The 24788-nt window shown below is 36.5% G+C and overlaps 1 protein-coding gene across 1 annotated transcript in view; it reads left to right on the top strand.

Moving 5' to 3' along the window:
• The window catches only part of LOC134529910 (uncharacterized), a 34445-nt gene extending 10472 nt beyond the window's left edge, over positions 1–23973 (top strand). Inside the window, exons 2-7 of the mRNA XM_063364467.1 lie at positions 536–611; positions 6225–6286; positions 10442–10477; positions 17978–18092; positions 20737–20801; positions 23797–23973. Of these exons, the coding sequence (XP_063220537.1) occupies positions 536–611; positions 6225–6286; positions 10442–10477; positions 17978–18092; positions 20737–20801; positions 23797–23847 (405 nt within the window). The 3' untranslated portion in view covers positions 23848–23973. The remainder of the gene's footprint in view (positions 1–535; positions 612–6224; positions 6287–10441; positions 10478–17977; positions 18093–20736; positions 20802–23796) is intronic.
• The last annotated feature ends 815 nt before the right edge of the window (positions 23974–24788 follow it).

Raw genomic sequence — 24788 nt, 5'->3', positions numbered from 1 at the left:
GCGCGCCACATGTAGTTTTCAAAGTGTCAGCTGTGAGTGCTAGCGGCGTCCATCTTTAACTACCAAAACTGTTACTAGAGCATGCCACACATCGACAAAGTGTTCCATTTCGTGCACATGATGCGTGCTTAACACCGTATCCCCCTCAAACACATACCCAAACCAGTGCAGTTCTTACAATGTTTCTCGCTGTTTATCGTCGATCGTGACTTTAAGTTCTTTGTTGCAATAACTCGTAATAGTTTACAGCCTGGGGAAAATTTTGAATTGTATACAATTGTCAATACATACAAATTTTGTTGACATTTACTTTACTATTGTTTTAAATTGTCTAAAATATCAGACCGTAAATAGAAAATTGTGTAGCAATATTACAATTTTTTAAACAATATGATAAATATATAATTAATTTATAAGGACTTATCGAAACAAATTTATATGCATCTTTTTCATGAGTTGTGCTTATTGTATTAATGAATTGGAATATGTTATATTTTGATATTACTTGATCCCAGCAGCCATGTTTGTCTAGCAGGGCAAGCCCGCGATGAGTATCACCAACGACCTTCAACTTCTTCGAGCTTGCAACACGACGTCTCCGGTCAGCTTGGGTGAGTAGTCACTAGCCATGGGCGTCGCAAGGATATATTTTTTGGGAGGGACTTCAATTGATTTAGTTGTTGAGGAATATCCATCCCCTGGAAAAAATTTTGGGTTTAGAAGGTGCAAAAAGGTGGTTTTTAGGCATTTTTCTTTCCTAAATATTCTAATTATAGTTGGTTGCAATATAAATTTTATTTTTTCTAAAAAAATATTATTCGGAGAACAAATTTGTAAAAACACAGTTAACATATCTGTATTCGGTATGGGACCTGATTTTGATTTTACACGAAGATCGAATTAAAAAGTGCTCACATTACCACGATTGGACTAAATGCACCATGCGCAACATATGGGTTATATCACAGAAATCATATTTTTAATATAACTACGAAACTAAATATATTATTGGAGGGGACGAAATTGAAGACTTTTATTATTGGGGGGGGGGGGGGGCGTGTCCCCCCCGTCCCCCCCGGTTGCGACGCCCATGCACCGGCTGTCAGTAGATGTGAACAGCCCATTTCTGCGCAGTACCTTTTTACCCTTTTACCCTGTTTCCTGCTGAAATTCGATAAATGCCAGATTTATTTTTACCTTTAAAACTTTCTAAAAAGAAGAATCCAGCATGCAGTTACCTAATTCTTGTTAAAATTTGATGAAGTACAAATTGTAACATTAATGGAGTTCAAGGAATTTCCACACAAACATTTTGCTACATGGAAATGAGGAATTAAAAAAGGATGAACATTAAATTAATATTCATCCAAAGAAATTTTTCATTTTTCATTTATTTTAAACCTTTATACACTCAGCAGCAAAAAATACCGGACAATCTGATTTCCCCCCATCATTCTTGTAAATACGATTTTTTTTTCAAACTTACGGTAAGAATTAGTTTCTTTATAGGTTATTTGAACAAAGTCTACCATTAAGAAATAGTTTTTATTACAGAAAATTATAAAGGATAAAAATAAGATTTTAACACTTTCTTAATACTGATAATTCTACTTTTTTGTCAGGTATTTTGACAAGGTAGGGCCTCCTAACCCCTGTTGCACGGTGAAGGGTCCTAACCCTCTCAGGCATAAAATAAATTACATTTTAAACGTACTGCACCGGCACAGCATTCCATTTTTCACGAAGAACAATTTGAAGCTGATTTAAGTCACTGGGACCGGTATTCCAAGACACCAAAATAAGGGTTCAGGTATTGAATATGCTATACCTGAACACTAACCGTATTCCTAGTGCACGATAGGACCACGGTTAGTCCCTTATTTTTAGGCAACGGATTTTGGTGTCTTATCCGTTGCCGTTCTGTTGCCCAAATTCTGCGCGTGCGCTGAGCTCACTTTTTCGTTTATCTCGTCCAAATGGCTGAACCGCATGTGGCGCCATTAACTCTTATGTAGTCATTTTTGTGGTCATTGAGGGACGTACCAAGCGTGTCGGTGTGCCAAATGAAACTTGATGATAGCGAAACTATTCTGGAATACATTTTGTACACTTTAATGGTCATAAAACAAATAATCGCAATTTTAAAATACTTGACGACCCTTCAACCCATATTCGGCGATGGCGGCGTTCATTTTGGGAGAATAAAAAGAAAAAAAATGGCATATAATTTATGCACCTTATAAAGGAAGGTAAAACATTGAATCCAAACAATATCCGTACAGTTAAAAATTAAATTTCACAACAGCAAACTTCACAACATTGACACGAAGTATACAAGAAACCATCTGGTTTATTTGTTACAAGAAAATAACTGTGTAGTAAGATTTTCATTCTTAAAAACCCACGGATGTGTGTGCTGCAATTACATTATGAAACTCGTGGTACAAAAGCCCACTCTACCCCTCAGTGCCGGTACTATCAAGTTCTCCATAGTTGTCGGCGCCACTGCCATCAGGATCCCCGCTGGAGATGAATTCTAGGTTATGTAGTGCAGAGAGATGATCTACACCTTACCAAAGCCATATCCGAACTGAGAGTTCACATTGTCTGTCCTCATATATATACCTATTTGCAGCAACAGATATATTATGTGAATCAAAACAACGACCACTTTCATTGTTTTGAATGAGTATTAGTCATGGTGTACACTAGGTATGCGTGTAGTACATGAAACGGAATGCTTCCTTATGCGCAACACACGTGCCCTGCCTACGGCTTTGAGAATGATATTTTGTGCCCTTTTTTTTATCAATTGCTAATATCATTGTGACAGCAGTCCCAGTGTCTTGTATTAGTAGCTACTTTGGGAATTAGGGCATGCAACAATTGTGCTTGTAGTGGATGATACTTGCACTAAATATGGCCGACAGTGGTGCGCTCTACCTACGAACAAGTAGCATTAATGTAGGCGACCCTAGCTTCTCTGGTGGCTACTGTGGAATTACCTAGCAACTGTGTTGCTCTCTGGACGCCACTTCTGGGAGTTAATATAGTCGGCAGTGGCACACTTTACCAGATAGATGGTCGAACAAATGTGAGCGTAAGAGCCCGTCTACAATAGTCCGAAACTGTGCGTGTTCCGTGTCCTTATCCGAATGTGAGTGACGTCACATTGTCTCACCGAAAACTGCTCTGTCCACAATTGCGATGTCCGATGTCCGAATGTATTGATTTCTAAAGTTGTCACCAGAGTGCAGTAAATGTGGCAAACCAAATGTTTTTGTTTATTGTTTTGATGCTTTGTAGTATGAGACTGAACTTATGAAAGTTGTGGGAGTTCAATATTATATATTTATTCAGTAAGGCAAAGTGGCAAAAAATGTAAATGCTAAAAAATGAACTCATATCACACTGCCATAAATGTATTCGTGTGTACGGCCGTATGGTTTTTTGCTGCAATATTTCTGTTTCTTTTACAACACCTTCCATTTCCTTCAATAACAAAAACAAACACCACGTTTTCAAACGGGAACCGGAAATTAAAATATCGTAAGTGTTCTGTTCTTTTTCTGTGTCCGAAGTAGACAGGTTGGGACAAAAAGTTCAAATTGACGAATGTCTTCGGACCAGGTAGGTTCGGACCTTCGCCCACTTGACTGACGCATGACGTCAGAGGATCACGTGGACCAATCAGCGACGAGTGTCCTTCGGACACAGTTTAGGACATTGCTATTGTAGACGGGCCTATACATCACTAGCACCCCTGCTCGGACAAAACGTCACTAGGGCGTCCACGAATGTTTGACAACCCCCATCTACAGCTATAAACTTTTCAAAACTTTATAGTATTGTAAACATAAGTATATATAAGACTTTATGTTTGCCTGGCGATAAAAGTATCTTATTACAAATTGTAAGTTGTAAGACTTTTCTATGTTATAAATTAAGTTATACTTAAAAACAATTTTAATGTATTTTTCTTGCATACAATCCGATATAGCATTGAGATAAAAATGCCTAGTTTAAAGGACAAAACTATGTCATATAATCATAAGTATATTAAGTTTTCGGTAAAATATTTTGAATGCATTTGTATAGTGTAGATGATTATAAAAGTAATAGATAAAGGGGCTAAGACTGTATGACATACCTATGTTTTAAGATTATAAATGTATTTAATTTGTATTATAAATTTATTAATGTATTTTTATAGCACGTGTTCTGATATATGGTACGAAATAAAGCAGTACAGGTAAAAACATCCTGTATCATATGTATCATAAATATGTGAATTTTTATTCAGTAACTTTTAAATTTATTTTATAACATAAGTTATAGTGTATGGTAAGTGTAGAAGGGCATGGGTTAAAGACATACGTATGAAATAGTTTTACTTGTATGAACATTTTTATTCTAAAAAAATTTAAAATGTAAATTTATACCATACATAATATATGGTACGGATAAAGGGGCGTAGGCCAAAAAACGTAACCATGTCATAAGATTATTTATATTTACTTTTTATTTTAAAACATGGGCTTGAAGGAATATTTTTCTCTATTATAACTCGATATATTTAGTCATGTCTCAGTGGCCGAGCGGTTAAAGGAGCAGATTTGTCGGTTTGTACATTTCCCGATGAATTCCTGATGGTTCAAACTCAACAGTTCGCGATCGGCTTGTTATGAAACTATTAAATACTAGCCGTGTGCCCGATGGGAATGTATTTGATCCTCATATTTGATGAATTAGCAAAATCCGCTGACACAACTGACTTTTATTTATAAACAGAAGCCTAAAGACCAATTTCGATATTTATAACTTAAAAAATGACACTTTCATTTCCCATTTGACCATCTTAAGAGACGAATAAAAAAAATATTTTCTTCGGGTTCAACTATCTATGCAAAATTTCATGCTTCTAGACCCATCGGTTTAAGCTGTGCTTTGTCAGTCAGTCGTTCAGTAATCAATGTTAGAGTTTTATTAAGTAGATGACACTGTGACACTAGCACACTCTGGTAGAAAAACTTGTAACTGTGCGTGACGTGTCGTCCAAAATCGCAGCCGCCAGCAAACGACCCACCATCCACCTCTCTCCTCACCCCGGCACATGACACAAGGGAAGCCTTCTTTTCCCAGGCAAAATAGCCAAACGCCCGATCGTGAATCTTCGGTTTTTTTTGTTCATTGTAAAAAAATATGGCGGTGTTGATAAAATGATACTAATGGTCAATTAGGTTAGGTTAGCTACATTAAAGATACGGAAAAAAAGCATGAACTTCGGGGAACTTCGGGTGTGGCTCTCTCGTCTGTGAAATGAAGGCTTCCCCATGACACAACGCATCAACCCCCTCCTCCCCCATAATCACCACCAAACCAAGCTAATTTTGTATCGTCTCCACACTCCACCACATTTTTTTTTTTTTCAAATTTGATATTTCTATATACACTGGATATGTGTACTGAATTGTCTGCTCAGTCAGGAATGTGTGTAGGGTCCGTTAAAAGTCTGTTTTCTACAATTAGCGGCAAATCTTATTCAGGATATTTGTGTAATGGCTTTTCCAACGGTCTGTGACTAGGCTTAATCAGTTTATGGTGAGAGGCGAGGATTAGACAGGATGTTTGTGTTGGTGGTCAGTTTTTACGGTCAGTGATAAGGCTGTCAGGATTTGTGTTTGTTGGAAAGTGCCGAAGTTCTGTTATGTTGTTTTGAAAGAACGTGTGAACATGGTGGAATAATAATTTTTCCAACGTTCACTAGAGTTAGAGCAGAGTATCTCGATTCGTTTACAGATGTCTGTTAGTTTATAATGTTTTATTTATTGTTGAGACTTGTCCAAGGTACCTTTACAGCATTTCTTAATATCATTTGTCACACTTGGATGCAGAGAAAATGAGAATACTTATATTACTTATAAAGAAGAAAATTCCAATAATTGTTATATTTTAATATTTATATGTTCCTGAGGCTGACACTGCATGCATCAAGACAAACATTTTGGGGGAGTTAAATGTCTGATTCGATATAAGTTCGTGTTTAAGGTTGACAGCCATACTTTCTCACTGGACAGATTAAATGGCAATTTTTCAATATTTGTATCTGCTCTTGCGTATCTAGAGTTCATCAAACATACCACTAATGTCCGTTTCCTAAGTGTTTTTTTTTTTTTGCAAATTAATTTTAATGAGTTGGGTAACTTTCTTTCTCCGTGTTTCAGATACCCTAAATTCTGCTCTTATCAATCGTCAATTGTCCACAGATAAGACACTTCCATTCAAGGTATGTTCACCTAGTCATAAATTCACAATTAACTTTATGTTAAAAATTATAATTAATTTAAAACATATTAAACCAAACTTAGTTAATTTCTTATGGATGTTTTTGTGTGTTTTACCTTTCTTAACCATAAAAATAATTAATAGGATACGTATGTATGTGTTTCTCAATGTTTGTCAGCAAGTAACTCTAAACTAAGCCCATTGAATTTTGGCCAAAAAATACAATTTAATTGGTTAAGGAAAAAAAATGTATCAAATAATAAGTGAGGGATGGATTAAATTCTACTCTTTGGTTCTTGAACTAAAAAAAAAAAAAAAAAAAAAGTGTGGAAGTCTTTCAGTACTCCTCAGTGATGTGTAAACATCTCACCTCGGTAACGAGAAAATTTATGTTTTCTCATGTTGGTCATGTTGCAGATAAACTTACAATACTAAACTCGGACATAAAATTTAACGTAGAGCTCTTTAAAAGAATGCCAAGCGTGATAAATATACTGATAACGTATTAACTTTCCAATTAATTAAATTTCTGGACGCGAAAAACACACATTTCTTTCTGCGGCCGCCGCTAGAATTCGCAGCCTGAATCGTAAACGTTGCTTTCTACCATTACACCCAGATGGCAGCACGGAACAATAGAAACTCCTCCGGTAAAAGCGAAAAAGACTTAGTATGGCTTTGGACCTGATTTTCGACAAGGCATTTTTTTTTTAAATACTGCCCATATTGTTAAAATTCAGTAAACAGTTCATACTGTAAAGTTTCCAAACACGTTAGAAGTTATACTTCTATGGAATTACTAAATATTTACCTGAAACTTTTAAAAACACATACTCTTAACACTAAGTATATGTTTGTATATGCGTTTTTGCTTAAAGAGCTGAAACCAATCTCTAAATCCTTAATACAAACAAACCTTAATCTTATTGAGCTTATTATTATTACACAATTTTGTATCATTATTTTGTTATTAAAAAGTAAAAAAAAAAAAAAAATTTGTTAAGAAGGTTAGAACCACGTCAATAATTCGCCCCAAGTATAATAAAGCATGCTCTCAACCATTGTACTATGAAGTCTGTTGAGAATATAAAAGGAGAATATGTGTTATAATACTTGTAATGCCACTTTTATTCGTATTTTAAACTAAGGATTACTTTTCACTCTGACTATTTTAGTTTACCAGAGTAGTTACACTATCATAAAGTTTAATTTGGCAAACCATACGTTTGGTATGTCCCCTAATGTTTACGAGAGTGACTATATACGGGTTTATGTTGATACACGTGAGTCCGCCTTCTTTGATACACATTTCCTTTCATCGACTTCCGTTCCATTTTCACGAAATCAATCCTATTATATTCTGTATACCCAGAGCTAAGATGTTTACACATTAAAGAAAGGAATCAAACTCTAGCTGCATCTGAACACTAGCCAAATGGATCCCTTAGCTGAGGGACCCACAATAAGTGCGTCATAATGGACACAGCCATTTTTTGTTGCTTCCGAATTCTCACAAGGGATGCATCAGCATCCCTACACGAGTCCACTAAAATCGAGTATTCTAGGGTTGCGACAATCGCATCCACTAATGCATCCCTACATCCATTAGCTTCGGAATCGTGTTTTATTTTGTTTGTAGCCTATTTAATATTACTATTGATTTTTGGCATAAGATTTGTTTAAAACATTATAAGTAAGTAATAACCCAAAAAGAGGCAAATAAAAACCTTAATAAAAATTACCGAAAAGTGAACTTAAACTTACAGGGGTATTTAATTCTCATTATACGTATTTTTAATATTTTGATGTTCATAACAAACTTTTTATTTTGATCCCTCGCTGACATTTATAACAATCACACTACATTAAATTATTTAAATCGGTCGTTGTTATTTAGTTTTTGCTGAATGTTCGTAGATATCACGACTCAAAATGGCTACATGCACATTAGTAGCTACTTCCAATTGTCAACACGTGATGCTAGCAGTAGAAGTATTCGGATAGTATCCATCCATTAGAAATGCGTCCCCTACGTTATGGCTGCATTAGCTAAAGGCCCTGCCACACTGTCTAAGTTTCACTTCCAACACCTTCCAGTATATTGCGTCAAATAAAGTTAAAGGGTTATGACGTCACCGAAAACGTCACAAGCATAGCATTTGCATAGATTATAAGATGATTATTTTATATTTTTTAGAAAAATGTTTTTTAAATATTAGTACTTTTGTGTTATTTTATAAATTTGTTATTTATAATTTCAATTTGTAATTTGTTTTTTTAATGTGAAAATTAATTATTTGTTGTAAATAAACTGTAAAATAATTGTATAGACATGTCCAATACGGTGATGTGCAAAACATATAAACTGTATTTACTGGACAAAATAAAATGAAATGAAATGAAAGCACAAACGTGTTTGTTTTGAAAAGTTGGATGTCTTGAGTTTCCATCAAATATTTTGCATACAGGACTGGTTCTAAAATATGTCGGATGTTGGACGCGATCGGCCAATCTAAATCTTGCCCAGCGACAACGGAAATGACATCCGTTTCCGTCACAACAGTTTTTAAAATGGCGATGAGCACATCGATGATTAAAGAGGTTATAACAGTTAAATAACTAAAATAATGTTAATATGAACGTCGTATGAAAAAACAATTTATGTTTAAAAATGAAAATATGTTTTTATAAATTTAAAAAAATCACTGATCATTTATTATCATTATGTAACGAATAGTACTGTGAATTAAAATTGTACATACTCAAAAAATTCAAAAAATGCACAAATATAATAAGTTCAAAAATTACATCCAGCATTGTTTAGTTTCAAAATTGAGATAAAGATGAAAAGTTTGGGATAGCTCCAGACCAAAAATAAACTTTGATAGTGTGACATGATTTAAAACATATTTTGAGGTTATCTGTCCAAATATATTCGATGGAGAAAATTGGAACTGTTTGACAGCATCTGATTTAGGCCTGTTTTCTGTGGGTTTATGTTTTTATTTTTATATCTTATTTTGCATTTATGAATTTATTCCCTACCATAAAGAATTGCAAATCTGCAATGATGTATGTCCAATAAATTGTATTAAATCAGCTTTATTATTTAAAAAAATTTTGACTGTTTAATTTTCTAGACGTAACTACAAGTGCATCTTAGTTATGTTAAACTATTTTTTTTACACATTTTTAAAAAATTTAATTCTTTGTGCTTTGTTTTTCGTATGACTCCCAGGTGGGTTTGGTTTTTACGAAGTCTCGTGAGTTGCAGTAAGTTTACATAGCTGTTTTTAAATTAACTGTGAAGGCTCATAGAAAAAATAACAGTTGTGAGCCAAACTCGTAACATAAAAAAAAATTGCTTCGTGACTACTTCATCACACTTAAACACGGGGTATTTTTTGTTGGAAAAGGATCTGCTGTGATACTTTGCTTTTGATGATTATTCTCTTATAACGGCCATTGGTGGGTTTTAATCTTGTGGACCAGGAACAACGAGATGAATGGTAGTTTCTGAGGGAGTGGACTAGTCTTGTGTGTTCGGCTTAAGGACATAGGCTGGTTACAACCTCTACAATACCACAGTTAGCTTCAAACAACTTGGATATCATCTAGATGCTCATTTATTGTCACTTTGGAGCAGGTTAACGTCTTACATCAACTGTTGGTCATAATGTGGCAGGACTTAGAAAAAAAACTGATTCTTAACGCACACGAGGCAAGAACCGAACCCACGATCCAGACTTGTAAGTCGGGTTTAATGACTAAATATCACTCAGGCACGTTGGGGCTGGTACCGAAATACTAGGCCTCGCCATATGCCTCAGATCTCACCTCTACCAAGCAGTCTCAGCCATGTTATTTTTTAAAAATGTAGTACCAAACTTTGTAGTGTTGTGACTGTACTCTGTATTGCATATAGGATTGTGTGCATGTTGTTACGGCACGTGTTTAGGGTGACTTACAACAATGATTTATTAACTTACTTTTGAAAGATTGTAATGCAAGAACGTATTTTCCCATGTGCTCCTTGACGCTAAACTTGCCAACAATGCTCATGGGTGTCGGTTGTTATTTTTTAAATTGATTTTTACGATATTTCGCTTGCATTCAGAATGTTTTATAGTACCATTATATTTTCTTTTTGTTTCAGTGCTTTCTTCACTGCATGTACACAAAATATGAAATCGTAAGTATATTTATACAAAGTTCTTTTTTAATATAATCTTACTAAAAACTGAAGAAATGTAATAAATTTTATTTCAGCGCTGATATTTTGGGAATTCTGCAATACGAAGTGCCATTTTATCCTTGCACTTGTACTGAGTTTATTATTAACTAGCTGGGAAAACCATGCTTAGCTGTTTTTTTTTGGTACATCTGTGCAGTTCAGTCCGGTCCAGTTAATTACAGTACGTTCGAGAACATTATAATACACTAGCTGCCCGACCCGGCTTCGCACGGCTATACTAATGGAAAAAAATTAAGCAACATCTCCCATTTACAGTAATGGTAAATAAAAAAAAATTCAGTAAAAATTTATTACAATGCTGTATAATGTACCGGAGAGAAAATGAATAGCACCGATGGTTTCCCGACTCGTGCACGCAACGTACAACTGATGTACCCGTACTTCGCTACGGCAGTCTACAGGCAGATCACTCTTGCGCCGCTCATTATACATGCCCCTCCTTGTGGTTACGCCACTGCCGCGCGATGCCCGTTGCCATGGAGATGCAGAAGGCATGAACAATGCAAAATCCTGTTCTCATGCAGACAAAGTACCCACTGTTGCCTGGTTTTAACCACCCATGGGATCTAATTTTCGGAAAATGTCATCCTGCGTAACATAAGGAACATTACTGTGAAGTTTCAAGTCTGTAAAATATATACCTATACTTGAAAAAAAGGGCAATAAAAACAAATTAAACACAGAGAGAGGAAAAAAAACAATATTTTAGGTTTTCGATTTAAAGTGATAAAAAGTATTTAAATACTAATTGAACTCTTATGAGGGTACTGATTGCTTCGTTGTTAACATCACACGGGTTTTTTTTTACTAGTATGGGAAAATTAAGAATGATAAGGCATCTAGTGCGTGGCAACAATGTTAATAGGCAATAGGAAATAAACTTCTAGCGCCTGCGGCATTGTCAACACACACTTCGTACGTGTACTGCATGTTGTATCTAACGCCCTCCAACGCATTTGATTCTAAATTGGACTTTTAGTAAGGATCCCTAATGTTATTGATAATATAATATAGCCTATAGCCTTCCTCGATAAATGTACTATCCTACACTGAAAGAATATTTCAAATCGGACCAGTGGTTCCTGAGATTAGCGCGTTCAAACATACAAACAAACAAACTCTTCAGCTTTATAATCTTTATATATATATTTCTTGTGTGCGTGTGTATGTCACTGAACTCCTCCTAGACGGCTGGACCGATTTTGATGAAATTTTGTGTGTGAGTTCACGGGGATTCGAGGATGGTTTAGATTCACAATTGGATATTTTATCTCGATTCTGAGTTAAGAAAAACTAAAAAAAAAAAAACACGCTTTAAAAGCAAAAATTGCAACGCATTATTAGAAGCCATTAAGTTTTGCTATTGTAAGGAACTAAGTAGAGAGTAAGAAAAAAATAAAGATCCTGACAGTTTATAGCGTCGCCATATTTGTTTCAATTTTCAATACCCTTTTTGTATATTACAATTTAAATTGCAGAAAAGAAATCATGTTTCATAGCCACACAAATAGTGAGGATGGTTTAGATTCACAATTGAATATTTTATCTCGATTCTGAGTTAATAAAAACTAAAAAAAAACACGCTTTAAAAGCAAAAATTGCAACGCATTATTAGAAGCCATTAAGTTTTGCTATTGTAAGGAACTAAGTAGAGAGTAAGAAAAAAAATAAAGATCCTGACAGTTTATAGTGTCGCCATATTTGTTTCAATTTTCAATACCCTTTTTGTATATTACAATTTAAATTGCAGAAAAAAATCATGTTTCATAGCCACACAAATAGTGAGTGTGTGTCATTTCTCTATGTCCACGAGGTCTCGCCGCGTCAATTTTCTCCTTGGAGCGAACCCGTCCGCTTAATTAAATAAACAGCTTTTATCGTTGAATGATTTCATGATTTATTTAATAAAAATATTCTCTCATAAAAAAATTAGTTAGATAGACATTCAATAGGTGTCTTTCTCTCACTCTCTCTCTCTATGAAATGTATGTAGCTTGCTCGCGGGCCAGTAATGCAGACAATCTTTACATTCTAGCTCGAGACTGAAAAAACAGTAAATGTGGTTTACAAAGACATTTTATGAAGTGTCTTCCCGTCATTACATTTGAAAGTAGAAACATATTTACTCAAAATTTAGGTAGTAACATATTTTTATTGCAAAGACTGAAATAGAGGTGAGAAAAATTATCATTTTTGAACATAAGAAAACTACTACAACTGTATCAACTGTTATGTTATAATGTTTAAATTTCTAAATGGTGCAAGATAATACAAAATTCCATGCGGAAAAAGTCGTGGGCAGTAGATACGTATAGTTAGATATAGGTGTGGGGCTATGCATGCTGATTTTTCATATACTGCATGGATGCGAACATGTAAGAATAATCTATCTATCTTACTATAATAAAACAGTACTTTTACTGTCTGTCTGTTTGTACGCGATTTTGATGAAATTTTGTGTGTGAGTTCACGGGGATTCGAGGATGGTTTAGATTCACAATTGGATATTTTATCTCGATTCTGAGTTAAGAAAAACTAAAAAAAAAAAAACACGCTTTAAAAGCAAGAAAACAAAGCATTGTTGATAATTAGCCTCCATGGCAACGGGCTTTTGCATTGTTGTTGCCTTCTGCGTAACCATGGGAAAGGTTTTTGGTAACGGCAGTGGCGTGCCCAAGAGGAGGGCATAATGAGAAGATACAAAATGTCCAGCGTAGAAATACTTACCGCCATATCCATATCTCACAAAAAGTACATTTGGGCAGGACAATGTCTGTCGGGTCTGCTAGAAAGATATATAGAGAGATAGAGATATAAATAGAAAGATGAGAGAGTTATAGAGATATACATAGATAGAGGATTAGAGAGATAAAGAGAGATGCTTAGTATACGTTTAAAAAATTACAAAAAAAATTGATTGAGGCATTGCAACGCATGCCGGGCATTATCTAGTATTAGTATAGATTCAAGGACCGGTGGTCAATTCGCAGGCCCACTCACTTACCAAACTGGAGGAATCCAGAACATTGTAGGAGATGCCGAACGTTTTGTAGAACACTTTGGTCGAAATGTGGACCACTTCCAGCCACCGTATCTCCCACACCACCATAGCTACCGACACGCGACCTCCAATAGTGCACGATAGGAGACTCGAGGTTACTACCACACACAAACACCAGTGGGAAACCCTTCATTTTGCAGACGAGAGAGCCACACCCGAAGTTCCCCGAAGTTTACATGATTTCACAGTAGTTTTAATGTAGCTATCCTTACCAAATCAACCGACCACAATGTTTTAAAGTATTTATAATGTAGCTAACCTAACCTAATTGACCATTAGTATCCTTTTATCAACACCGCCATATTTATTTACAATGAACAAAAAAAAACCGAAGATGCACGAGCGGGCGTTTGGCTCTCTCGTCTGTGAAAAGAAGGCTTCCCCTCTCCTGTGGGTAGTTGTGGCTGCAAAGTAAAATATGCAGACACACACGTAAAAGCATTGCTTTAACAGGATAGCGGTAAAGTATTCCCACGCGCCGTTGCCCGAGTCCGAATCGTCAGCTCCTTAATAAAACAGTTCCGGCAATCAGCGCACTGGCCAACACTTACCAGCTCTCGCTCCACGCTAGCCACGACAGTCGCGCCTCACAGTGGCGTAATACGTAACCACTTCCCGAAACTCCGGTCAATGAAACACGTTCCACCCAGAAAAAAATAGTATTTTAAAAATTCTGGAGAAGAAAAAAATAAATTAGGCCAAAACAAAATGGGCATTAGAGAAAAATTATTCTAAAATTTAAAATAAAATGGCACGTTAAAGGAAACAGACAAAATTTAAAGCCACAAGTAGACCAACTGTTGAAAAAAGTCACTAGATGTAGTGATTTTTTTTTGTAAAATTTCATTATTTCTTAAATATTTTTAAGTAGTACAAAAACCAAAGTTAGACTGAAACAGGAGTAAATGGTGGTATCCACCACACTCTCTGTGTACTCCTACTCCACAGTGGGCCCGTTTGGCCCACTATGCCACTCAATGTACACCATTAGTGTGTAATAGCCGATACGTGCCTAATGTTTTTCTAATGGGCCTCTGGCTTGGTAGCTTACTCAGTTGTGGCTAAGCAATCGTCAGGAATCGGCCATGTTCGGGCGTGTCCGCCGCTATTTGACTATGATCAGGACCTCGGCGGCCATTTTTGACGACTACAAATCCGCCATCTTGGAATCTGCCATTTCTTTAAATCTGTAATTATTTAGCTAGAAATTCTGAAAAAAAAATCAAAAAATCAGAAAAAAACGCGTATTAAAAAAATACTAACTTGATTGATTTCTGTCTTTGGTTCGATCCTTACTCGATGCAAAAAAGTTAATTTCAGGTAAAAAATATTTATTCAATAAAATATGATGAAAAAATCCTATAAACTGCTTAAATTACTCATCCACCAGAAGTCAGTAAGCTACCGATGCCATCTTGGCTGCCATCTTGAAAATTCGTATTTATTAAACTATAAATTTGGGAAAATTTCCAGAAATCATCAAAAAAAATAGTTTGTTAAAATAATGATTGATTCGATCGATATCCGGCCTTGTTTGGATCCTTACTCGATGCAAAAAAAAAAAAGATAATTTGATTAAAATTATAAAAAAATGGACAGGTTAGGGAAACAAAACAACAAAACAACAAATAAAAAAGTCGTGTACACTATACTAACCATTTACAATATGTTTATCCAAGCACCTTTTCCTGTTTCAGTACTCTTTTCAGTTTGTCATCTTTTTCTTACATGCCTCGAGTCGAATCCTGTATCTGCAGCTGTAGCATCCCACTAATTGTGACGTACTAAATTAAAATAATTTTTGTGGATGCCTTGCACTTTAAACCTGTTTAATAAATCTATTATAGCTTAAAACAAAGTTGAACTTGTTGCATCACTAACATCAGTTATAGTAAGAAACGAATCCTCTACTGATTTTTTGGAGTCATCATAGAAATAAACAATTGCTAGATATTTGTTTGCAGTTATGTAATTTAACCAATAAATAATTATTAAAGAATGGTAATAATGTTTTAAAAGTTTATTTGTAATTTCATTTAGTGAATCTACAGCTAAGCATTTTTAATAGAGCATTTAGGCTACATCAAGTACGTCCACACTGTATTTTCTTAACGACTTCACTGTCTGGGGAAACTGTTTTTAACAGATCTGGAAGAGTATCCATAGTACTCAATGGCGGAATGTGTTTTGCAACATATGCGCATAATCTTAATACAGCCGTCTTTTACGATTGGTATATTGAACTATATTTGAACAATGACAGTATACCCGGTGTTTTTTTTTAGATTCTACATTCAACTTGAGTCTCAAGAGTATTTACATGACGAATCATTAAACTTTTGCTGCAATTAATACGTATTTTACAAAATTTACAGTAAGCAGTACATACTTTACTTTTACCCGAACTAATCCAGGATTTAAGAATGGGTCTCGTCAAACATTTTTTTTTTTTTTTTTAATTTTTGCTTATGTGCTCTTTAATCATTTTAGAATACTTCTGCGACTCTGAATTTGAGTCCAAATCATAACAGACACCGTTATCTATGTTATCCAAGTTATTTTTGTCGGAAGAGGTTTATTGTGCATGCCTAGGCCCAGCTTTGGGATCTTCACTTTTAGAGTCATGTTTTTGTGCTTTACTAACTGATGCACTACACTTTTCTCTCTTAGATTCAGGGTCAGACTTGGAATCAGAAAGTGTTCCTGGACATTTATCCATGTTTAAAAAGAAAATCTTATTTGGAACATTTTGTACAAAAAAGTGCTCACTTTTCTTGAATTCAAACCTCACCTTTTCCACACCAACACGTACTTCACTCGAGAACTATGGACTAACTTGCGGAACGCACTCATGCTGTCCTCGTGACTTTAAGCCACTTGTTGAAACATTCGATGCTAGCAATGCCCTTCCCGTAAGACTATTTTGTGGGAGAGCAGTGTAGAGGCAGGGGGTTCACGCCACTCATACCAACATTTCAAAACCTTTCGAAAATGCATTTTCACTAACCCAGAAAGTAGCATTAATAAGTATAAAAATCACAAAAAATATGCTTATATAACTAAAATGAATTTGTATTTTGTTTTTGAAGGGGGGGGGGGGGGGACGGCAGTGTCTCTTACGAGATGGCATGCAAGAAAAAATGTACTTTGGCCGTATGGTTGATCTTCTGAGCGCAGTTTGTATTGTATCATAATTTTACTATTTGATACTCTTCGACACACTTTCTTCTCATGCGTAGTATTTCTTATATTTTGCCTGTGGTCTGTGAATAAAACTCGCTCTTCATTAGAATGGACCAGTGAGAATGTTGTTTTTTTGTGTTAGAGATTGCCAAGTATTTGCCTAAATATATATTCAATGTAAGAACATTTTTTTTTCCAATCAGAGGGATGGAAAAGAACTTACAGTACTTTGTACCCTTACATGAAATATCACTGCGTTTAATCATTGTCTCTTATCGAGTTGTGTTTCTCTTGATTGTGGCATCATCAAAAGATGATTGACATGGAATTTGTTTTTACAAAATGTCACACAGTAGTGTGATGAAGTGTCACAATTAATTAAAAATCATCACATGCCAATGCTTGTGTGTCCCTGATTGGAACAAGTTATTGTAAATTTTACGTAAAGAAGTACAATATGTTAATGCGAAATATTTTTTTGTAAAAAAAAATTATCAGAACCGTTTTTAATATGGCTTTAATTAAAAATAAACTATTTATCGTTTTCTTTAAGGAAAGTATGTGCTTGGTAAACAACAGTCTTATTTGCTAACACAATATTTTCCAAGGTAAAGTTCTGCAGAACATGTCTGTTGCAAACACCAATGAGGGGGACTTCATGAATGGGAATGTAGGCAGGGCCTTAACTAGGGGGTGGGGGGGGGGGGGGGGGGCAAGCGGGGCATACGCCCCGGGCGCAAAGCTGTGGCGGCGCCGAAATCGCTTGCATTGTAATTCCTACTACAACTGGTAACTGGTAAAACGTTTTTTAACTTGCATGCCAGGAATGTATAATCTGATTTACAATATAACGTCTCAACATATTTAATGAACAAGTCTAGTGATTATACGGACTACTTTATGAACATAGTGGGTTCATGCATGGAAGGTACAGTAGCACAGAAACTGTTACATGCAGGTATGGAAAATGCTTAAATAGCACCATTTTTCCATGGGAGGGCCCCCGGACCCCCGCTTTATTGGTGTGGTATGTGCAAAAAAAGAGGGGGGGGGGGGCGCATGAATCCATTCATGCCCTGGGTGCCAGAGACTCTAGTTGCGGCCCTGAATGTAGGTGTATTGTTTGATGGCGCAGAAGCATGTTCACGACGCGCATGCGCTGCGCTCGAGACATTGGCTGGACTTCTCCGCAGATGGACGAGAAGGGCAACTTCCTGCAGGAGAACATGAGAGACTCGCTCGCCAGCTCGGAACTGGATCTCTTCACCACTGACCTCCTCATCTACAGGTGCATCAAGACTGGAGCTGGTAATTATGCCACACACCTCTCACACTCTGCATTCTTCTCTGCTTCGTCTTAGACAGCTGCTTCGGAGTTTGGAACAGGCATTATTGGTCGGGCCAATATTACAAAATATATGTTCCTCGAATGATTTTTGCAATGGAAAAGAGTAGGGGGAGCATGTATGTTCTGCGGTGCACAAAGGATATGAAAATTAGGGTAGTCAATCACTGTAACCCCCTCCCCCTATCATTAGAATTTGGTTCCATTCTCCTCCCCCTCGCCACCTCTCACACCATCAGAGTATATACCCCTTTCCCCCGACCCCTCTTCACCCTTCTCCACAACGCTCAACCTGCCCCTGGGGCTGTGCTTCTTATTATTTATTAATTTTTTATCCAATTCTCTGTTATGATGGTGGCGCCAACACTCTCCCCCTATTCCCCTCCCCATCGAAACTAAAAAATAACAAAATGTTGGTCAATATTTATCTTGAAATTTAGGAGAGGATGTTGAGGGGAAGCATGTTCGGGTTTCGGGTCCAGACAGAAATGACCTCATGGAAGTGTACTGATTCCATCATCCAAGATGCTCCATTTGTCATCCCCTAAAAACAACACCACTTTAGTCACCCATTCCATCCAAACAATGTGATTCCAAGAACGAAAATGGTATTACTTTGTAAAACTTAAGAATTTGTGCACAGGCATTCCAGATATTGCTTAGAACGAAGCACCACCTTCCATATTGAATGCATAAAGCTTGGGTTGAAGACCTATATATTCGGTGATGATTCCCCCAACCAGCTTCACCTTTCATCACACCAGTCATGCCATGATTGATGGACCAGAACTTTAGAACATCATGTGCCATATAACTCGATGCATCAAATTGTGTAGTCAAATCGGGGATAATCGAAGCAAACACATGGTGACTCTCGAAGTAGTAAATAAGTGAACAGTGTCCAAATAGAGTAGGTGCAGAGAAGGAGAAGGGAATTTAACCTGCGTGTAACTATAGTGGAAGTCATAAAGGTACAACTTAGATAAATCTATGATGGCCACGCCAGTGTAGAGGGGTTTGTTGAAGGTTATCTTACCTTAAGATAACTCAGTGAGGACCAGGTGGTGGTCAAAAACCTACCTATCCTTGAATGTCGGACGATCTATCAACTAAGCAATACGATAGATGGAGTCCTACCATGAAACCTCTCGAATGTCAAGTTCCCATCATGGCAATTTCCCAAAGACTGCATTCGACTTTAACTTATAGAAGAATGTATCAAAGGGGTTTGCAGCCTGAGCATGGAAATTTAAAATTAAATCAAAACATACATATTTTACCATCCTGGATTTTTGATCAAAACATAGAAAATGAACTTTGTCAAGCATGGATCTATTTGCAAGATAGTTCAGTAGTGTTTTAACATGTAAAACATAATATTTTCGCAGTTCAAGAGTCAATAAGAGTTTGTTCGCCATGCCATTTGGCAGTATACCATTCACAGTTGCAAGAGGCTGAGATCATATTGGTGGTCAATACATTCACGAAGGAAGGACAGGAAATGGGAGTAGTCTTAATCTGTGTCTAGGGTATTAAAGTTCCAATTACCATATTATGGTTCCTGTACCCACTAAAAATTGCCAGCCTGAAGCTTGCCAAAAATGGTATGCCCATAAAGAGAGTTCACATCGAAAAAGCAGATGTAGACTGACAGCAGGCTGAAGTCGTAATCAGTAATGCAAAGCAGCTGGACACTTGTCTCAGTTAGCGAGTTAAAATCTTCATCAATAATATATCCTTGATGTTCCATGCAAACATAGAAATTAACCCTTATATCATTCAGCCTCTCGAAGGTTTTAACCTAAAGCAGTGTCGTAGGGGTGTTTACACAAGCTGTACAGTTTGTCAAAAATGCAGGCAATTTTGTGTAGGCTGACACTTGAATGTCTTAGTGGTTTACAAAACTGAGCATACACCCAGAACCACACAGAGAAAACTCATGTATATGTTACATAAGTACAGGAACAAATATGGACCTGGAAATTTATGCAGAGTCCTCACTCGTAAAATTGGTGGTGGCTTTGGGGGCGAAATTAAAGGTTTTACTGGTTAGCACCTGAACAGGAACCTCATTAACAAATAGACTTTGTTAAAACTCGACAATCTGAACATTGTTAAAACATAGAAAATTACAGAAATTGAAGCATGTAGCATAAATTGTATTGGTAGAATGCAATATTATTAACAGTTCTTACATTAAATGTATACATCGATTTTATATTATATATGAATGTGTATGTGTGTATTTAAATACACAAACATTTTTAGCCTTACACACACGTGATCTGCGTGAGCTTTTTAAATACTACAAGTTACAAATATAATCTATATTTAAATATTTTAGTAAAATATTTTGTTGGTAATTATGTATCCAATAAATGTAATATGAAGCACATATTTTGCAGGTAGCCACGAAGTAGTCTGGCAACAGTGCCTTATATTAGGTTCTGTGTGCTATTTAGAATTAAAATGTTCCACAGTAAAGAAAACTGAAAATATTTTAAGTATACTTAAACATGAAAGTAGGTTTGATTTTTGGATTGAACACTATTTTGTAGTGATGATTTATGGGAGTACTTTGATGCATTTCCTTACATTTTGTTTCAGAATCGCAAGAAAAGTGCGAGAGAGCATTCCTCTTCACTCAGTGCTTCTGGACAGAAACTCTGAAAGTGAGTAAATAACCGCACTGCATTAGTAGTGCACATACTGCACCCATTACAATTTACCTGGCTTTAAACTATCGCTTCTCTACCAAATGTTCATAGAGTAGTAGAAAAATAATGATATTATCTTTGAAAGATTTGTGCAATGGGAGTGCATGACTTGATGTAAGTTTCTGGACATACGCCATTGCTAAGAACTTTTTCTGTTGAAGAAAAACTAAAAACTAAAAATAAAGAAATAAATAAAACCCAAAAAAGACAAAAAAACACAAAATTAAGAAAAAAATTGCTGTTGTCAACAAGGATATAAACACCACAAAATACTCCGTAACAGGAATATGGTCAACAAAACAAAGAAAAACAAAATGTACTAAGAGAACGAAAAAACCCACAAATGATGACGACACATAAATATTGAACCCAAAAAATTCAGCACAACGGTTGAAACGAAACAAAAACACGACAAAACGAAAAGACGAAACAAACACAATAGTTTTCCAAAACAGAATACAACGATAAAAAAAACCATAAATGATGACAGTACAAAAATATTGAACCCAAAATAATTCAGCACAACAGTTGAAACGAGACAAAAACACGACAAAACGAAAAGACGAAACGAACACAATAGTTTTACCAAAACAGAAACAAGCGACGTTTCGGGAACTGCTATCTGCTCCCGTCCTCAGGCAGAGACGCACATGGTACGGAAACACAGTCGCACCTGTTTTTCTTTGTTTTGTTGACCATATTCCTGTTACGGAATATTTTGTGGTGTTTATATCCTTGTTGAAAACAGCAATTTTTTGCTTAATTTTGTGTTTTTTTTTTGTCTTTTTTTGGGTTTTATTTATTTATTTCCTTATTTTTATTTTTTAGTTTTTCTTCAACAGAAAAAGTTCTTAGCAATGGCGTATGTCCAGAAACTTAAATCAAGTCAAAAATAATGATGATGTGTTTGTCTGTAAAACTCTGTATTGTATGTCCCCATGATTTGTCACATACACTCTTACTTCATCGTTAGCTGATCTTCCCTGACCTGCCCCACTCCCTGAACAGCACAATACTATAACGACCGAACTATTTCAGATCAATTGCAGATAAAGTCTAGATATAAAAACCGTACAATCGTGTTATTTTTATACACATAATTATTCAAACGGGACAAGTATACTTTATTCAAGATTGTTCCATCCTCAATTTTTCCCAGTAAGGCCTGATTGTAGTCAGAAGCTTTGACATTTCGATCCGTCCAATATACAATGCCACAAACTGGCAGTCAACTCAGCTGCTTTGTTATGAAATATTGTCACTACAAGAACTGAATATTTCCTCCCTTCATTCTTGCCGGACAACAATGTGTTGAATGCCGTCCACGTCTGTTGACGGCTATCTCAATGTCACGGGGCTCAGCCACTAGATTGTAACGTCTCCAAGTATCCGTATTTTAACGGGAAGCCTTCTTTTCACAGACGAGAGAGCCAAAACCCGAAGTTCCCCGCAGTTCATGTTTTTATTTCCGTATCTTTATTGTAGCTATCCTAACCAAATCAACCGTCCACGATGTTTTAAAGTATTTATAATGTAGCTAACGTAACCTTATTGACCACTAGTATCCTTTTATCAACACCGCCATATTTATTTACAATGAACAAAAAAATAGTGCGTGGAGTCCCTCCGCGCGGAAGAAGTGAAACTTCGTAATGTGGAAATGAAAATATGAAGGGTTAGAAATTGATTTTTAGTGAAATCATATTGTTTCTTTAAGACAAACTTTATTAACATTGCTTACAATTCACAATTGATCGCATCTTTTAATTATCATTTTCGAGTGGAGAAATATCCAAATCTATAACATTTACAATGGGATTATGATAACTAAAGTAAGATACAAAATGTTTGAGTTCTATTTTTTCAATATTTCTTGCAAAAACTACATCAATGGTAGTTCCCCTTTTGGTTTTCACGACGCCCACACTGTTTACTTCGCTGCATAGCAAGAATACCACGCGCATGTGCTTGGGATCTACCGACTCACTCTCTTTCTCTCTCCTACTTTCTACCTTTGCGTATCTTTCTTTCTCTCTCCCTCTTGCGTTGGAATATTGGACGCTACTCGTTGCTAACGCTCGCGCATGCGTTCGAGTGCCACGCATTCACTCTCGCTCTGTCTCTTTCTATTCCCCCTCCCCAGGAGCGTTGAACGTTTAACGCAACAGTGCTTTCATATCCCCTCCATGGTGGCGTTAAACGTTTAACGCAACCTCGTTGGAAGTCGCATTAGAAGTTTCACTTCAAAAACCCGAAGATGCACGATCGGGCGTTTGGCTCTCTCGTCTGTGAAAAGAAGGCTTCCTTATTTTAACTACTGGACCAATGGCGGGCCACATTGTTGTGGTTAGGTCATTCGCCGCTCGCCGTGGTGCTCAACACTTGTGCACTACATGTCATGTACTCAGTGGCGTAGCCAGGATTTGTGTATGGGGGGTGTTGAGAAGCATGCCCCCCCCCCTCCGTATTAAAGCGGGGGGTGGAGGGGTCCTCCCCCGGGAAAATTTGGATTTTAAGGTGTAAAATAGTGCTATTTTAGCAGTTTTCGGTACTTAAATTTAAATATTGTAATGGTAAAAATTTTATTAATTTTAATATGAAATTTGTTTGAGTGATGAATAAGAAATTAATTAAAGATTTGGTGCTAATGGGGGGGGGGGGGGTTGAACCCCTAAACACCCCCCCCCCCTGGCTACGCCCTTGACATGTACTCACCACACTTGAGGACAAGGCGTGCCAGCAATCAATGTTCAACATGACTGTTGGGTGGCCTGCGTAGCTTCACACCCACATAGGCCTACTGTTCAGAGCACCCGCACTAGGCATGCGCTATGTCAAATGTGCATCATTGATAGTTTATATATCTTAACTGTACTTTAAACTGTATCTTAAAAGAGCTTACGTTTACCACCAACTTGCAGTAAATAAATATTTTGATTTTTTTTTTCAGATGACGGAGGAAGAATACGTTATGCCTGATGAATATTACAACAAATATTAGTTGTTCAAGGATGCATGCTCCTTACATTTATTTATTTTGGCTACTAAGTGGTAAATGTTTATGCTGTCGAGTAAGTTTTTAATATTATATACATTTCATTTTTATTTACTGTTATTGCCAGTGAACATGTGTTTATATAAAAATATAATATTGTATTCAAATATTTACTATCAATAAAGTTTTATTGGAAAAGATACACGCAATGTTGTTTACCTCACAAAGTTTTACAAGAAATAAAGAAGTAGTTGCTCACAATATTTTTAATCGCTTCACAGTTCTGTTGACTCTGCTAGAGAAGACTAGAGTTGCTAACAAATGACGAACTCTGTCTAAGAAGTGTCACATGACGGAGGTGCGGTTATGCCTATAAGAGCAGGTGCGCAACAACATGGGGGGGGGCAAGGGTATTTTGCCCCCCCCCCCTTCTGAAACCTTGAAGTGGGGGCAAACGGGGGCAAATAAAGTGCTGTGTAATCAATTTTTAGATAATAAAACTGCTTAAATAGCACCATCTTCCACCTTAAAATACAAATTTTCCCGGGGGAGGACCCCCGCTTCAATAGGGGGGATCGATGATTCTTTATAAAAAGGTATATTGCCTCCCCTTTGGAAATGTAGTTGTTGCGCCCCTGCCTAAGAGGAACCCTGACGTGCTGACCAGCCGCACGGGTAGGCTGCTCCAGTCAGTGTTGTTATGACGGGTACTGACAACACAAGAGCACACGCTGAAGGAGAGATATAAACACATCTAGGCTATTCGTCCTGCGATGTTAGTGGACACACATTCTCTGGTGCACGCGTGCAAAAAGCCAAGCAAAAAACAAGGGGGGGTTGTCTGTAAGGTCGGTTTACGGACGATAATTTTACGTAATAACGTCATAAGAAAACATTGATGAAAAAATTGGTTGTCTGTAAAGTCGGTTTACAGCAGATAGTTTAAC

Source organism: Bacillus rossius, chromosome 2, assembly GCF_032445375.1.
Source record: "Bacillus rossius redtenbacheri isolate Brsri chromosome 2, Brsri_v3, whole genome shotgun sequence".
NCBI lineage: Eukaryota > Metazoa > Arthropoda > Insecta > Phasmatodea > Bacillidae > Bacillus > Bacillus rossius.
This window is presented reverse-complemented; position numbering and strand designations above follow the sequence as displayed.